Below are 17,810 nucleotides of genomic sequence, written 5' to 3' on the forward strand. Positions count from 1 at the left end.
ACTATATCCGAGAGTTGATTCAGGAGCAGATCATTGATTTGCAGTATTGTCCTACAGCGAAGCAGGTTGCAGACATATTCACCAAACCTTTCACTGAGAGTAAGTTCCAGCAGTTGCGAGCTCTCTTGGGGGTGCAGGATGTGTCATTAGGGGGGGTCAGCTGACTTCTCCTTCCTCTCTTATGGGGGGAACTTTTTCCTCTTTGCGGTTTTGTCCTTCTTCTTTGAGAGTCTTTTGTACTTTCACTCTCTTTTGGGGGGGAGTTTTTTCCCACTAGGTTTTCTCCTTTTCTCCATTTGTGAGAGATTGCATTGCATAGTTTTTCTTGCATTTGCATATTGTACATGGGTACCTATCATGGCCTAGTAGTCGGGACCCATCTTGCATTGTTGACTTGAGTCTTAATTCCCCTAAGTTGCACTTAAGGGGGGGTTTTGGTGTAAATAAATATTCATTATGGATATTATTACACTTTGCTTAAGTTAACTTAGGATAATGCATTTCTTCGTAGTTTGGATTTGAGACACTTAGGGAAGTGTGCACATAGGGATAGAGCTTGTAGGAGAAATTCCACCTTTTGTGGTCTTGTTTTGTTGTTACACTCCACATTCAGTGGGTCATCCACCTCTTGTGAAATATTATATTATTTCTCCTACCTACCCCTAGTATTTTTTACCTACCCTTGTTTCTCATTGAGCCACATGTCATGATTGTGTGCTCGTACATCCATATGGCCTTGCCTATATAAGAAGACCTATATTCATTGTATTGGTAAATCCAGTTGATCATTTTCATGTTGATGAGAGTACAGTTTGTTCTTGTCATTCTTTTGTCTCTATTTTTATACTTTTCATTGTGCCCTTGATCTTGGCAAAATCTCACAATCTCTAAAGTCGATTCAAACCGAGATTCATAAGATTGATGAAAAAACTTCTCCTCTTTATTTTCAATATGAATGTTGGATCCAAAATGAAACCTATGTTTTCTAGTGAAATACCTCTTTCCTTGTTGAAACTCGTTTCTATCTTCAAATATTTCTTGAGCTATTTTTTTACAAAGTTTTATTATAGTATCTATAGTTGACAAATCCAATATATACTTTTGCAAGTAAAAGGGGTTTGTATATATATTGGTTGTACTTGGAAATAATATAATTGATTGGCAAGTTTAATTCCAATATCTTCATTGCGCATGGAAATACATCTCTCGTGTATATATACATCGTCTGCTAATACACGACCAATTAGTGTTTGTAGAACAAATTTATTTTTGATTGTTTCTCGATCTTGAATGAGATTTACAAAAAGACCTTGGATAGTACCACAATCTACTTAACGTACAATGAGGTGTTGTACTACTTCAACAAGTCTACATGTGAGGTATCCAGCATCTGTTGTTCGTATAGAAGTATCCACAACTCCTTTACGAGCGCTGTAACATGAAATAATATATTCCGTTAAAGAAAGTCCTTCGCAAAAATTCCCTTGAATGGGTAGATCAACAATTTTTCCTCGAGGATCTGATATTAATCCTCTCATACCTACTAATTGGTGAACCTGAGATGTACTTCCTCTAGCTCTTGAAAAGGACATCATATGTACTGGATTAAGAGGATCAGTCATCCTAAAATTCGGATTCATTTCTCGTCTCAAATATTCACTAGTAGCATGCCATACCTCAATCAATTGATGTAAATTTTTTACTGCACGTACATTCCCATAATCATGATGTCTTTTTGAAGGAAACCCTCGTTGTTGCGCATCTTGGATAAGCCATGCTTTAGATGGTGTTGTTAAGACATCATCAATTCCTAATGAAATAGCTATGTCAGTAGCTTGTTGGAAACCTAAAATCTTCAGTTGATCTAATATATGTGATGTATATGTCATTCCAAATTGATTTAAGAATCTTCTAATAAGGTGCTTCATAACAAATTTATCCATCCCTTTATTACAAAATATTATTAAGCATAGTATTCTTTACTATGCATATGTTAAAGAATATGGAGCATTATTATGCTGCTCTGTCCCAATTATACATAGACCCCTTTTCCATGTCAATTTTTCCCCTTTACGATTTCCAATTTCGTATTTTACTATGTACTAGTAAATTATGTTTTCTACTGTATTCGTATTATAATAAAAAAAATTGATAAATAGAAAAATAATACTTTTGCAAGTAGGTTGTACTCAGAAGAACACCTCTGTTCTATCTACATAAAGTTACTTTTTCCAGAGATATATAAGAATGATTAGTTTCGCTTTTTTTATCAGGTATTGATAAAAAAAAGTACCCATGAAACAAATGATAATTTAGATCTACTTATCCAAAATTTGTGTAGAAGAAGTAGTACAAACGAAAAAGGAAAGGAAAAAAATTTGTTTGTACTACTTCTTCTCAAAAAAAAATCTATTCTTAACCCCTATTACTTTTTTTTTACTCATGATCTAGATGAATTCTAGATGATCAGTAATCACTGTACTTCAGCTTGACTTGCCGTTTTTACATAAATGATAAGTAGAAAAGCAGTAGGAAATCCAATGAATAATGCAATAGCAATAAATGCAAGATTATTTACTTTCATGATTGATTTTTCCTTCGTTTTACAATAACTTGAGATTTGATCTCATAGAGTATCTCATTTTTTTGTCAAAAAAAATGGATTGAATCCATGGAGTAATTTCATCAATAGGATCAATCTGAGTACTGGAATTGAGCAGATTTGATGAATTCTTCAATATAAATTAATTAGTATAACATACTATTATCTCTTTTTCATATCGGATTTAGTAATACGATCCCTAATGGATCAATCCCACTGTCTTATTAGTATACTTTCAAGGTTTGACTCAATTCAATTTTATCGTTAGTAACAAATAACATTAGACATGCAAATTAAATTTGATTAATGAATCAAGTCTTTGTCTCAATCAACTATTTAGATGTTAATAACGATCCAACCTTTGCCTATTCAAGAATCAGAAAAGTATCATAAAGATCGCTCTGATGGATTATACTGATTGATTTGTTATTTCAATAGGACTAACTGATAATTAAAAACTTACCTTCATTAGAAAAAATCTCCCTCACAATACAGGGATATAATAATAGATAAAATGAAAAAAAAGAATGAATTCTTTTGTTCGGGTGAGAAAGGTGTCGAAGCTTTTACCTTATTTTAGAGAACAAATCACTGGGGGTAATTGGGGCTAAAAAAAGGGGGAGGGGGTACAAAGTCCTAGTGATGTTGTTGATGTGAATTGTCTAAGTTATTCACTCAATAAATACAATGATAATAATACCACAGTAGCTCTAGCTTTGCTCACATCAGTAGCTTATTTTTATGCAGGTTTTACAAAGAGGGGTTTAGGCTATTTTGGTAAATATATTCAACCAACCCCAATACTATTATCTATTAACATATTAGAAGATTTTACAAAACCTCTATCACTTAGTTTTTGACTTTTTGGAAATATATTAGCTGACGAATTAGTAGTTGTCGTTCTTGTTTCCTTAGTACCTATAGTGGTACCTATACCTGTAATGTTCCTGGGATTATTTACAAGTGGTGTTCAAGCTCTAATCTTTGCAACTCTAGCCGCAGCTTATATAGGCGAATCCATGGAGGGTCATCATTAATTCAATTAATTGGACTCAGTCTTTTCTAACTTTTCATTTCGATTTTCCCTTGTATAATCATAAATGAAAATACTTCATCTCTAAGATCTTAGTAGAAAAATTAAGGATCACTAATCCCATCGATAAAATTCATAGATAGAATAGATCCTATTTGTAGATTCATATCTACATAGTAAAATGAATAGGTTTACTAATGGGACTTAGTTTAGTAAACTATGTACCCCGGTGTGGAACAATGCATTTTTCGATTTCGAAGGGATACATACATTTTATGTACATAGTTTGTATTATGTTATATAATTATATATATAGTAATATATATAATTACTTAGAATTAACCATAAAAAATGGGCTATTACACAGAATATTTCATTTATAAATGAAAAAAAAAATGTCTCTATTTCATCTAAAAAAGAATATAATGTCAGGGTAGAGAATTGGTAATATCATTATTTTGAATGCCATTTCGTCAGAGTTTAGTTGTTTCGAAGAAATTGTTCTCTAGTTGAACGTGAACAATCAAATCAATAGATAAAACTATTGTAGTCACATAAATCTGTCCACTTAATTAAATGAATATTTAGTATTTATTTGATTATTTAACCATCAATCAATAATTAATTAAATTAATATATTTAATTAATTCATCTTAACCCTCTTCTCCTATTAATTAAATAAATTATTCAATTTATTTGATTTAATTCACTTAACCAAATTCAGACCATTAATTAAATAAATAAATCATATTTATTTAATTAAATATTCTCTCACATTTAAATAAATTAATATTTATTTAAATCCCTCAAAATCCCACCTCTCATATTTAAATAAATTAACATTTATTTAAATCACCTTTATCGTCTACCCACTTGCATTTTCCTACAAATGCAAGTTGCACAATTATTTTAAATAAATTATTTATTTAAATCACCTTTATCCTCCACCCACTTGCATTTTCCTACAAATGCAAGTTGCACAATTATTTTAAATAAATTATTTATTTAAATCACCTTTATCCTCCACCCACTTGTATTTTCCTACAAATACAAGTTGCACAACTATTTTAAATAAATTATTTATTTAAAATCCTATTTATCCTCACCCACTTGAAACCTTTAATGGTTTCCCTTAAAGTCTTCAAACTTGATGGCTTTAAAGTCTTCAAACTTGATGGCTTCCTTCTATAGTCTTCTTAAGCCTTTAATGGTTTCCCTTAAAGTCTTCAAACTTAATGGCTTCCCTTAAAGTCTTCTTAAGACTTTAATGGTTTTCCTTAAAAGTCTTCAAGGCTTTAATGGTTTCCCTCAAAGTCTTCAAGCATTTTAATGCTTTATCTTCCTTTTTCTCATTTAAATAAATTAATATTTATTTGAATATTTATCCAAATGCAAATTACACCATTTAATTGAAATAAATGATTTTATTTTAATTGAAAATACCAAAATTTCTCCCACTTGCATTTTCCTACAAAATCCACTTGCATGCCTAAACCCCTTCTAGATTCTTCTAAACCTTTCCTAATTAACCTAATCCATCCCCTAAATATTGTCACATTCCTAAGCAAATTGGAGTCACTTCTCAAAGACTCCAAAGTCTTTGAAAAGCAATTAATGCTTTGTGTGTTCAACAAATTAACCTCTAAAGTCTTCCAAACCACTTATGGCTCTTACATGACCATTAATGGTTAATTCCACTTGCACCCATGGTTAAGGACTTTGACCCCTAACTTAACCCTCATGTAACCCATGTGTCTCTTCAAAGCATTTATTTCTTTGACTAGGGTAACCATCATATCCCCTCAAGCATTTAATGCTCCTTATCTCTCCTCTCAAGCCTCCTCATGGTGACACTTGTCAACATGGGATTGGGTTGAAAGTCTCACATGGATTGAATATCTTTCAATCCTAACCCTTGTTAAGATTGCTCAATCTTAACCCTTCATTTCCCCATTTCTTCTATAAATAGAACCCTTCTCCTCAAGCAAAAAAAGAAGCATTAGAGTATTGTTGTTATACTGGCATTAGCATAGAGCTTTCTCATAGCATCACTATCTACACTTGCATAGCATTTTCTTATCATATTCAACAATCTTGAATCTCCATATGGCATCCATGGCTAGTGCTAAAAGCTGAGAGCTACACTCATTTGGGACTTGGAGAGGAGAGGAACAAGGGAGGAGCAACTATGAGCATCTTGATTAGCTATTTTATTCTATGTTTATATGCTTTCTATTTCATGTTTAATATCTCTCTTGATATGTCTGTTTAGGATAATCTTTTGTTGCTAACACTAGCGTTTGTTTCTTGCGCTCTTGTGTGTGTTGCCATCAAACAGATTTTCTAATCCTTTTTGCAAAGCATCAACTATCATATTATCCACGCCTAAGAGGAGATTACCATGAATCCTTTGGTTTCTGTTGCTTTTGTTATTGCTGCTGGATTATTCGTAGGCCTTGCTTATATTGGACCTGGCATTGGTCAAGGCACTGCTGCGGGACAAGTTGTTGAAGGTATTGCGAGAAAACTAGAGGCGGGGGGTAAAATACGAGGCACCTTACTGCTAAGTTTAGCTTTTATGGAAGCTTTAACTATTTATGGATTAGTTGTAGCTCTGGCACTTTTATTTTCTAATCCATTTCTTTGATCTCGGAGACCAAAATCCGTATTCTTCGGGATTTTAAAGACCCCCCTCTATCAATTTTCTTGTTCAGCCAATAGGGGAGGAGCTGATCCAAAATAGTGGACTTATACTTCACTTGTTTCGGTCAGAAAGATTTGCGACGCTCAGAGAAGTGGATAGATCGAACAAAGTTTTTTTTCATAATTGTATCCTTATTTATCGTTATGCAAGACCTGGGACCTACTAAGTACTCGAAATCTGCTTATCCGAAATTCGAATAATAGTAGGATCGAGTCGGAGAAAAAAATTTGTAAAAGTATCCTTATCTATGAGGGGAGAGTGTATGAAAAATGTAATTGATTCTTTCATTTCTCTATCCTCCGCTGAGGGTTTTGGGTTAAATACCAATATTTTAGAAACAAATATAATAAATCTTAGTGTGGTGCTTGGTGTACTGATCTATTTTGGAAAGGGGGTGTGTGCGAGTTGTATATTTGAATAATCCAACTGGATCCAACCAACTGCACTTTGTAGATAGAAAAGTGCATGATCTCAACGAATTACTTCTAAAAGGGAAAAAAAATATGGAAGAACTATAGCATTTCGTAATTGATTGGGAAATTTTATTACCAATCCCAACCAACAAGAGAAAATCTTTAGAATGGTTAAAGATAAACTACTTGAAGTCCAAGCACAGCTGGGTACTCTTTCCACCGATGTGCTAATATGAGAAGGGTTCAAAGGCATAGTTGGAGGTAGATCCGATATATAAAATTCATACTAATGGAATTATTCAATCTATCTACTGAAAAATAGTCCTAATCTCCCATCCATTTTTTTGGGTTTAAATGCGGAACTGACGACCTACACAAAAGCGAATTTATTCAAGAAAAATTAAATAGGAAATATGAATGAAAAGAAAAAAAGAAGAAAAAGAAAAAACAACTTTGTTGATAATAAAAAATCCCTTTTGGCAAAAGAGCCCTTCGTAGATTTTGGTCTTTGATAGATTGATCTTATTTTTATACATAATATGAATGAAAAGGGCAAGCTCGGTAAAAAAAAAAGCCGAGCGGGAGAGCCGAATGAATCAAAAGGTTCGTGTTCGGTTTGGGAAGAGATTATCCATTCGTTCAACTTATGAATAGATAATCTACTTTCATTAAGTAATCTATTAGATAACCATAAACAGAAAATATCGAGTACTATTCAGAGTTCTGAAGAACTATGTAAAGGAGTTGCTAATCAACTTGAGCAAGCTCGGGCTCGCTTACAGGAAGTAGAAAGGCGGGTACGCGAAATTTGGGTAAATGGATATTCTCAAATACAACAAGAAAAAAATGATCTTATCAATGTTGCTTCTATTAATTTGAAACAATTAGAAAATTTAAAGAATGAAACCATTCACTTGGAACAAGAAAGAGCAATTGAACTGGTTCAAAAACAAATTTCACACCAAGCTGTCCAAAGAGCTCTAGGAATGCTGAATAGTCGTTTGAATAGCGAGTTACATTTATGTATGATCAAGCATAATATCGAGCTGCTCCTAGCCATGAAAAACATAACTGATTAACAGTATATATAATATAGTGGGTCTTATTTTTCAAAAGAGAATTAACTAATGTTAATGGTAACTATTTGACCCGATGAAATCAGTAGTATAATACATAAACAGATTGAACAATATATTGAAGTCCAAGTTGTTAATATTGGTACTGTACTTCAAGTAGGGGATGGCATTGCTCGTATTCATGGTCTTGATAAAGTAATGGCAGGGGAATTAGTAGAACTCATAGATGGTACAGTAGGTATTGCCCTAAATCTAGAATCAGATAATGTTGGAGTTGTATTAATGGGTGATGGCTTGATGATACATGAGGGCAGTTTCGTAAGAGCAACTGGAAAAATTGCTCAGATACCAGTAAGTGATGCTTATTTGGGTCGAGTTGTAAATGCGCTAGCTCGACCTATTGATGGTAAGGGGAAGATTTCATCTTCTGAATCTCGATTGATCGAATCTCCCGCCCCAGGTATTATTTCAATACGTTTTGTATATGAAACTCTTCAAACGGGTCTTATTGCTATTGATTCTATGATCCATATAGGACGCGGTCGGCGAGAATTGATTATTGGGGATAGGTAGACCGGTAAGACGGCAGTAGCTACAGATACGATTATAAATCAAAAAAATCAGGATGTAATATGTGTTTATGTCGCTATTGGCCAAAAAGCTTCTTTCGTAGCTCGGGTAGTTAATACCTTTGAAGAACGTGGCGCAATGGAGTATACCATTGTGGTAGCGGAAACTGCGGATTCTCCTACTACATTACAATATCTTGCTCCTTATATAGGAGAAGCTTTAGCCGAATACTTTATACATAATGTGAAGTAGATCTTCTTTTGTCTAAATTGTTAATCTACAACAAAGTAGTTATTAAAGTTAATGGCACCTATGAATGTTACATTTAGACTTATAGATAGATGTGGGGTCCAACCATAATAACCTCTCATTTTTTATTATCTCAACACCATTTGACCATGTCAAAAACAAATGCACTCTTGCAAAGGGCATTATTTGAGAGCAATTTAAACATGTGCATATTTTGTATTGTGGGTGTCATGAGGCCAAACCAACTACACCAGCACGCGTGGATAGATGAATGCTAGGGGAGGCCTCAATTAATTGCCATGATCTTCTAATCCTTCCAAACATTATTACAACAAAATGTCTTAAGAGCCTTAAGAGGAAAAAATATTCAATCTATGACAAGGTAGTTCTAAAATTTTGTGGCAACTTCAAATGTTCTATCTAGACCAAATAGTAGATGTGGGGTCCTTCCACAATACCCTTTCTCATTTTTTTCATCTATACACCATTTGATCATGCAAAAACAAAAATAAATGAATTCTTATAAAAAGTGTCATTTGATAGCAATGTAAAGGTTCTTATAGACATATTTTATGATGTGTTTCATGGGGCCAAAATAATTGTGCTAGAACATCATAGTGGGTGGATAAATTCTATCGGAGGCCTTCGTTCATTCGTAGAGTTTCCTTGTCCTTGCAAACTACATTATTATGAGGTGATATCTTAAGAGACCTAAGAAAAAAAATTATCAATCTATGATGGAGCGATTCTCAGAGTTCATGGCACCTACAAATGTTCAATCTAAATAGATGTGGGGTCCCTCCACAATAAATTCTCAATTTTTCAAATTGAAACTACTTGACCATATCAAGAATGAATACATTCTTGTAAAAATTGCCGTTTGCGAGTAATGTAAATATTTCAACATGCATATATTGTATTTCATGCATCATAGGGCAAAACCGACTGTGCCAGCACATCAAGGTCGGTAGTTGGATGGTAAATGGGATAAATTTTCATTTTTTATTATAAGATTGTATGATCGGATGGATGGAATTGACTTAGATTCCTTGATCTTGATTTGATTGGGATCAAGTTTAATTATGCTTTAGAGAGATATTTTGGCATAGCCTTCATTGATTCTTAGACAAGATAGATACACTTTTCATTGCTTTGATATCTCTTATATCAGTTAGGCCCTTAATATCTATCCATGTTGATATCCATTATATCAATTAGGCCTTTAATATATATCCCTAACATCACATTTAACAATATGCTTTGCCTAATGGAATGTCTTTTAACCTTATGATGCTTATAATTTTGAACTTTGTGGGTTTATGGAGACCATGAAATGTTTATGCTTAACTTCCTATGGGCACTAACTCATAGAGATGGTAGTGCATTGGGGATCTTGGACACGCTTGGTAGGGTTTGAATTGATAATATTATTTGCATGATACACACTTGAATATGGATAAGGATGGTGTTAAAAAGCACTATTGAACATGTTTATTAGGCTTGGGGTTTATAATAATTTTGCACGATGGAACATGGATGTGGGTGTTACTAGGGGAGTCTACGATAATCTTGATTCTACCATTGATGACCATAAACATGTACTTACTAGAGGATGGTGGCACTGAATTGGGGATGTTGCAAGATTCCTCATAATTATTCTTTCTATGTTGGTTATGATCCTTTTCTAGTAGCCCTTAGATAGATCCTTCATAGGTTGCCTAGTGAAGGCAAGATTGGTTGATTGATTGATGTGATTGCTGATTAAAATGTTGATTGGATTGTGAAGGCTTGAATGATGGATTTTCATGCAAATATAAGGCTTAGTTTTTTTTTCAAGTATTTGGTATTTAGACATGGATCGGCATTCAAATTCTTGTTCCATAATGATATTTTCCCTTGTCATGATTGATTTTAAGGTGACAAGCAAAGGATGAGTGGAAGGATGGAAATTTTGCTACAAGTTTTCTTCAAATATTGTCATCCAGGGATCAAGGAAGTTCATCCTACTCCACAAAGACTATCATCACCAAATTCAAAGATATCGTATTCTTTTTTATCAACAAAACTATCATAATCATTGTGATTGGCTTGATTTTTTTTAAAATCATTCTAAGGGGCTCATGGTGTTATTTTACCCTCTATTATAATTTATAGTTGTGTTAGGGTAGGGTATGGATTCGTGTTATGGTTTTGAAATTTCTTATTGGATTTTTAGATTTTCTATAAAAAATTATTTTTGAGTCGCTTTTCTTTTCCATTTTTTTAGATTTTTCGTTAAAATAAAAACACATAAATAAAACAATGAAAAAGACAAATTATATGGCTACATGGATAAATGTAGGCTTTTTAGTTTACAATAGGGAAGGTGATTTGAACATTAACAAGCACGTAATACATATGACCAAGCCTAAATCAAGTATGTTTGTCAATCTTTGTAGACCCAATGCACCACAAAAAAGCACAACCAAAAAAGTTGTAGACTAGGCTTCACAAGCTCAACTAGGTGGATATCCTCATCATACTAGAAGGGTAAGTGAGACCTTATTTCATGAAAATGAAAATAACATAACCAATCAAGAGGAGAGTGAAACCCAACTGTCCACCTTCACTTCACCAAGGTATAAAGTCCTTGAGGGCTTAGTGTAGAATGATACATTTTCATTTCTAAGAGGTGTGTCTTTCAATTCACCCCTCATTGTTTATACTTTTTTAATATGATAGAGTTGAGTTCATCTCCTATGGTGATGAAATCCCTAAGAGGGCCCCCTAAAAATGAAAAGAAGATTACATTTTTTATCCTTAAGATCACTCTAACATGCAAGAGCAGAGCACATGCGAATGTAATTTTGGAATCGAAAGATACACAAATTTTAAGTCCCAAATCAAAATGTGATGGTTCACATTAAGTCCAATTTTAATAAGGATCAAACTCTCCAAGCAAGCTATTATAAAAAATAATGTCATTGGATTCCTTGTGATTTTTTGATAAGTTTTAAAAATAATCTCTAGAAAAATTATTATGTAAATTTATTAAGATCTAAAGTTTTAAAATAATATATAACTTTGAATGATTATACTCAATTGTTGACACAAATTTTGAGAAATGACTTGATTCAATGTGTAGAGCTTTGAATTGGCTTTCCAATGCCAATAAAATTTTGAAAATATACTTCATAGGAAAGTTATGTTAAAATGAAAATTTTCATAATATACTCCATACGAAAGTTATGTTAAAATGAAAATTTTGCATTAGGCCATTTGTTTTTTCAAGTTCTTTATTCTCTATGAAGTTTTGAGTTTTAAAAAATTTTATTGATTTTTGAATTTTTGAATTTCTTTTAGTTTTTTATTGATCTTTTAAATTTTTTATTTTTTATTATGATATTTCAATTTAATTTTTTTATATTTACCATTTTTAGTTTTTTAGTTTTAATATTTATTTATTTTTTAATTTGTAAATTTCTTTAAAAAATTATTAATGCATTGATCATGGTAAATCTTATCAGTAGGGGTCCAAGGTATGAGAACAGCACTACATGGTCTTCCAAAAAAATTTTAATTTTTTATTTTATTTTAATTTTTTTTATCAATAAAGGGCGTAAGTCGAGAGTATAATATATGAATATAAACAAGATATACAAAATGAGATTAAGAGTTTGAAAGTTTGAAAATCAAGGACAAAATCAAAAAATAGTTACAAAATGCTCAATAATTAAGAAGGGTAGAACCAGATATACTAAAGTCTAGTAATCGAGGAAGGAAATGACATGAAATATAAGAAAAAACTGCTAACAAACATATAAACGAGCCACTAGACCAGACCAAAAATGAAGAAATGTCAAACGAAGAAGTCAACCAGTCAAGGAAGGAGAACCAGGAGTGAGAAGGATTTGTCCCAGAATTGGCGAGGATGGCAGGAATGCATCTACCCCAGTCAATCTGCTTTGGCTTGGGGAAGCAATCAATCACTTGATCTCGTTCATCTCCACAATGGGCCCAAATATCACAAAGATCATCCTCCCAAACCTACAAACGCTCCTCTGAAGCAAACTCTAAGAAACAATGGAAGTCAAGAAAAAATCCAATCCAGTCTTATCTTTCTATCTTCATTTGTTTGAAAAGATCCCATAGGAAATTAGCATTCTTTTCGACATTAAACCTTCTATAATAGAAAATATGCTTCTCCTCAATGTATAGGATGGGGAATCTTAGTGGTTTTTTCCCCATTCTTGAAGGTCACCCAAAATCTATCAGTAATGGGATTGTCAAATCTCCATCTATGTTCCTAAGAACTTGACTTAGACCACCCCCCCCCCCCAATAAGTCAGACTTAAACACACTCCTACATAATTTCTCAGTTTTTTCCTTAGAAAGCCCAAAATGAAGCAGGGTTGCAAGGAAGACAACGGGAATATGTGTATTAACCCTATATTTATGATTTGGTTGCAGAAAGAGATCATCCAAAATCGACTTGACCACCCTAGAAATAACAAAATGATATTTCAACAATACCTCTTGCATCCTTTTTTCACTGATTTCTCCTATAAACACCATTTTTCTCTTTGAAGACAATAGACAAATTGGGGAATCCATAACAGCGATGCCTAAGCAAAACCTGCAATCACCAGAATTCTTGAAGAGAAAAACCAACTAGCCTAAGGCAACGAGACAATGTGGAGAAATGGAAGAAGAGCAGAGAGAAGAATGTTCAGGAAGCTTGTTGAAGATGGAAATCTCAAGAACCAAGGAAGAGGACAACCTCTATGCCATCCATCAAGTCTATTTAATGCCATATCAATAAGAGGAAGCACTACCATCTTTTTCAACTACTAAAAACAACTTAGCCAACTCTAATCGAGTTAGCCAACCAAAAAACAATTTAGCCTTCTTTAAAGGCAACTTAAAACAATTTAACCCACTCAAAACGACGAAAGAAACACAAGAGGGAAGAAGTGCTAAAGACCCAACACTGCTAGGAAAGAGGGAACGAAAAGACAAGTTAGCTGACGTATATTTAAGGACAAATACAAAGAGCTAACATCTACATGAGTAAAAGAGGCACCCACCACAAAATAAATGCTAACCCTTACTCAATAAAGAAGAAGTACCAGAGACACTCAGAAAATCAAATCTAACCCTGCCAAGTAATCTCCAAAAATTGATGGAGGGAGAGAAAAGCCTAATTTTTAAATTTTTTTATCTAGCTTCTTGAATATCGTTAGCCTTCATTCCTTCTTGAAAATGCCTCTTTATTTTTTCAATGATGATAAGTTTAAAGGTCCTTTTCAATTAACCCTTATAATCAAAATTCAAATTCATTTTAAAATTTGAAATTCTAATTACTTTTTATTTTTATTTTATTTTTTAAACTCCTGCAGAGAGTCATTGTCCTCTTTCAGCTTATATTTTTTCAAATCTCTCTTCAAACCCATTTGTGCCTCTGTTAGCTAGAAGATCTACCTTTGCATTAGCTTCTCTATAGATATGATTGATAGTGTAAGCTTCAAAGGTTTTAAGAAGGTCTATTGCTCTGCATAAAAATAAATTAAGTCTCTAATTTGGGGTAGAACCAATTCTGAGGGCATTGATAATAAGCGCTAAATCTCCTTCTATTTGAATCTTTTTTATACCAACATCTCTACAAATTGAAATACCTTCAATTGCTGCTTCGATTTTTGCCATATTATTGGTATCATTTGATAGAGGTTTTGCTAGTTTAGCTATGGCATTGTCATCCAAAGAGTGAATAATACAACCTGCCCCTAATGCTCCAAGGTTACCTCTTAAGGCCCCATCAAAATTCTTTTTAAACCAACCTGCTATTGGAGGACACCACTCTAAAGACTTTCTTTGATTTTTGGTCTCCTCTCCCCCCTTCCCAATAAAGGGAGGGATTTTTAGTCCATACTAGTTTGTTCTCAGCTTGCTATCCCAACAAGAGAATTGAGTTTTTTTCCTTTGTTGATTTATAAGGCCACTATTAACCACTTCCACTATAGATGCTTCCAATTTGTTAAGAAAACTTTCCCATTATAGTTTTTCCCCTTCAAAGATTCTTCTATTTCTTTGCTTCCAAATTTCTCATATTATTATTGAAGGAGAAGAGATCCATAAAGAATGAAAAAGACTTGAAGAATATAGTTTAGGCCAACTCTTGAAGACACTCGCAATATCATTGGGCAAAGCAGTTATCCATCCTAATTTAGCACAGAGCCATTGCCAACACTTCTCAGCAAAAGGACAAGAAAGGAGAATATGGTTAATAGATTCTTCTTTTGATTCACAAAGCACACATTTAGATGGCCCTGCAAACCCTATTTTTCTCAACCACTCTACAATTAAAATGTGGCCTTGCAAAGCAGCCCATGCAAAATATCCAGCTGTAAGAAGACATATTTTGTCCTTCTGATTTTGAATTATTACCTTATAACCATCCTTTGAATTGTAGTTCCCTAAATTGGCCCCGAGCCAAATGATTGAATCCATGCCTTCTTTGATTGTTAATGATCTCTGCTTTCAAGATTTCCTTAAGCGTTATTATTTCATCCTTATCTTCTTGTAATTCTTCAAAATCTTTCCATTTCCAGCCCAATGATTTGTTCTCCTCATCCTTTACTATATAATCTTTCATAAATAGACTCCATTTGTTTTCTACAATAGCTTTAAGATTGATAGGACCCAATTCTGAATCAATAGCCGAGTATCCTCCCCAAGAGTAACCAAAACAAAGCTTTACTCCCATCTTTAACCTTCCATGAGATATTATCTGAAATCATAATTTTACAAGTCAAAATGAAGTTCCAGACTCTTGAACCTTTTGGAGGGTTGTTAGTTCGAAATATTTTTTCTAAGCTCATATCATTCAAATATTTTCCTTTGAGAATTTTTACCCATTTCAAACTTGAGTCACTACAGATTTTCCACATTAGTTTTGCTCCTAGAGCTTTATTCTACCATAATTGATTCCTCAATCTGACTCCTCCAAAGCCTTTGGGTCTGCAAATCTTATCCTATGCTATCATAACCATTCTCTTCTTTTATGCCATGCCTTGCCAAAAGAAACTTCTCATTGTCTTTACAAGTTTTTCATTTGCTCCGATTGAAAGGGATAAGCAAGACATAAGATAGATTGGAGTAGTTGAAAGAACAGTCTTCAGCATAATGATTATGTCTGCCCATCAGAGTCATTTAGAATTCCATGACTCCATTTTCTTATTCATCCTTTGTCCCAACGGATCCCAAACTTTTGTTGATCTAATACATTTGTCTATGGGTAAACCAAGGTAAATATAAGGAATTTTTCCTTCTTTAAAGTTGAGATAAGCGAGGATCTGGGCTTCAATATTCTTTTTGACATTGAAGAAGAAAATTTATGATTTCTCCTTATTGATCAGTTGTCTAGAAGCTAAAGCATATGTCCTCATAATACTTTTAAAGGACATAACTTCTCTCTTATATGCTTTACCAAATAACATTATATCATCTGTGAATTGTTGGTGGGTTACTGCCTCCATTGAATTTGTGATCCTAATTCCTTTGATCCTTCCTTCTTGTTGGAATCTGTGAAATGTTCGGCCTAAAGATTTAGCTAGAAGGATCAAAAAGAAAGGGGAGATTAGGTTTCCCTACCGAATCCATCTTGATGATTCAAAGAAACCATTAGGAGAACCATTGACTAAGACTGAAAACCAATGGGTAGAAATACAATAGTAGATCAAATTGATCCATCTTTTTGAGAAACCAAAGGCTTCCAGACATTTGCATAATAATCTCCAATCTACTTTATCATATGCCTTGTTGATGTCCAATTTAATCAACATGCTTGGGTGTTTGTTAATTTGCAAGGAGTGGATTGCTTCTTGGGCAATAATTGTTGGCTTGATGATGATTGTAATGTATTCATCATTTGTTGTCATTGACGAAACACTCATACACACACACATGATTATATTGACTACCGGTGTAACTTCAATTGTTTACACTGTCAACTGGTATGTTAGAGGTTATACTAAGAGGTTTATCTCTAACCGGTACTTTGTGTCAACCGGTATGTGCATTAGAGACAACTTGTGATTATACTAAGTCGGCATCAAGATGAAGATCAAGATGGAGATCAAGCGGAGATTCAAGGACAATGGTTCATATGTTTTACTCAAACCGGTATTTGATTGTTCCAACCGGTATTTGATTGTTCCAACCGGTATTTGGTAATTTTGTGATGAGTTGCCACATTTCGTGATGAGTTACTAGCACCGACTGCTTGGTGGTAATTTTTGTGATGAGTTATGATCACTTATCCAGATACACTGCACCTAAAAAATTGTGTTATGATTTCTTAAGGCCGACATGAAATCATAAGGTCTATATATTGACATCGCAATGAATTATTTGATGTAAGTGAAAGTGTTATGTTATGTGCGAAAGGAAAAAGAGTTAAGTTGCAGAGTATGCAAAAGAGAAGTGTTGAATATGTTTAGAAGGATCTAATCAAACAAGTATTGTGCTACTCAGAACAAATCAAACCATTCTTGTTGTTTTCTAACAATTACAGCATAATCAAATCCCCTAACCGGGTAAGCTCTAACAAGCTTCAATGTATAAATCATTTAACAAGGTGATCCATTAGTTTGGATTCAGAAATCCTCCAACGAGGTTACTCCTAACAGGGTATTGCCTTTAACAGAGTATAAGCTTCTAATCAAGTTTTGGGATCTCTAAGAAGATTCGCTCCTAGCAGAGCACTTTGTAGACCTTAACCGGTCAATTATCTGCAGATAGTTAACTTGTGAGTTCCATCTCACTGTGGTTTTTACCTATTTGGGTTTTCCACGTACAAACACTTGTGTTATGGTGGATGTTTTACTTTTTGTGGATGTTGTTATATCATTTTGGATTGCATGCATTGTGTTTAAAAGCTTTGTTAAGTTCATCTACCGGTTATTATTTGAAGTAGTTTATTTTTGGTGTCACTGATTCACCAAAAAGTAGTTTTATTTTATATCTTTTCTTGTAAAAGTTTAAGAATAAACTTTTACAAGAAAATATATAAAATAACAGTTTTTCTATTTACTATTGTACACCTATGTAGAGATCGTATGGCCTCTCTAAGCGAAACAAAAAAATGTCTTCCATGTAATTTTGTCCAAAATAGACAAATCCTCCA

The 17,810-nt window shown here is 33.4% G+C and overlaps 1 protein-coding gene and 1 pseudogene across 1 annotated transcript; both read left to right on the top strand.

Moving 5' to 3' along the window:
• Positions 1–6,601: 6,601 nt before the first annotated feature.
• Positions 6,602–7,831, top strand: LOC131072852 (ATP synthase subunit b, chloroplastic). Its single transcript, XM_059207584.1, has 2 exons — positions 6,602–6,750; positions 7,420–7,831. Exons 1-2 carry the CDS (start codon positions 6,602–6,604, stop codon positions 7,829–7,831), a joined length of 561 nt encoding a protein of 186 aa, XP_059063567.1.
• Positions 7,832–7,885: 54 nt separating this feature from the next.
• LOC131072848 (ATP synthase subunit alpha, chloroplastic-like) lies at positions 7,886–8,650 on the top strand (annotated as a pseudogene).
• The last annotated feature ends 9,160 nt before the right edge of the window (positions 8,651–17,810 follow it).

The sequence above is a fragment of the Cryptomeria japonica genome, chromosome 6 (genome assembly GCF_030272615.1).
Source record: "Cryptomeria japonica chromosome 6, Sugi_1.0, whole genome shotgun sequence".
NCBI lineage: Eukaryota > Viridiplantae > Streptophyta > Pinopsida > Cupressales > Cupressaceae > Cryptomeria > Cryptomeria japonica.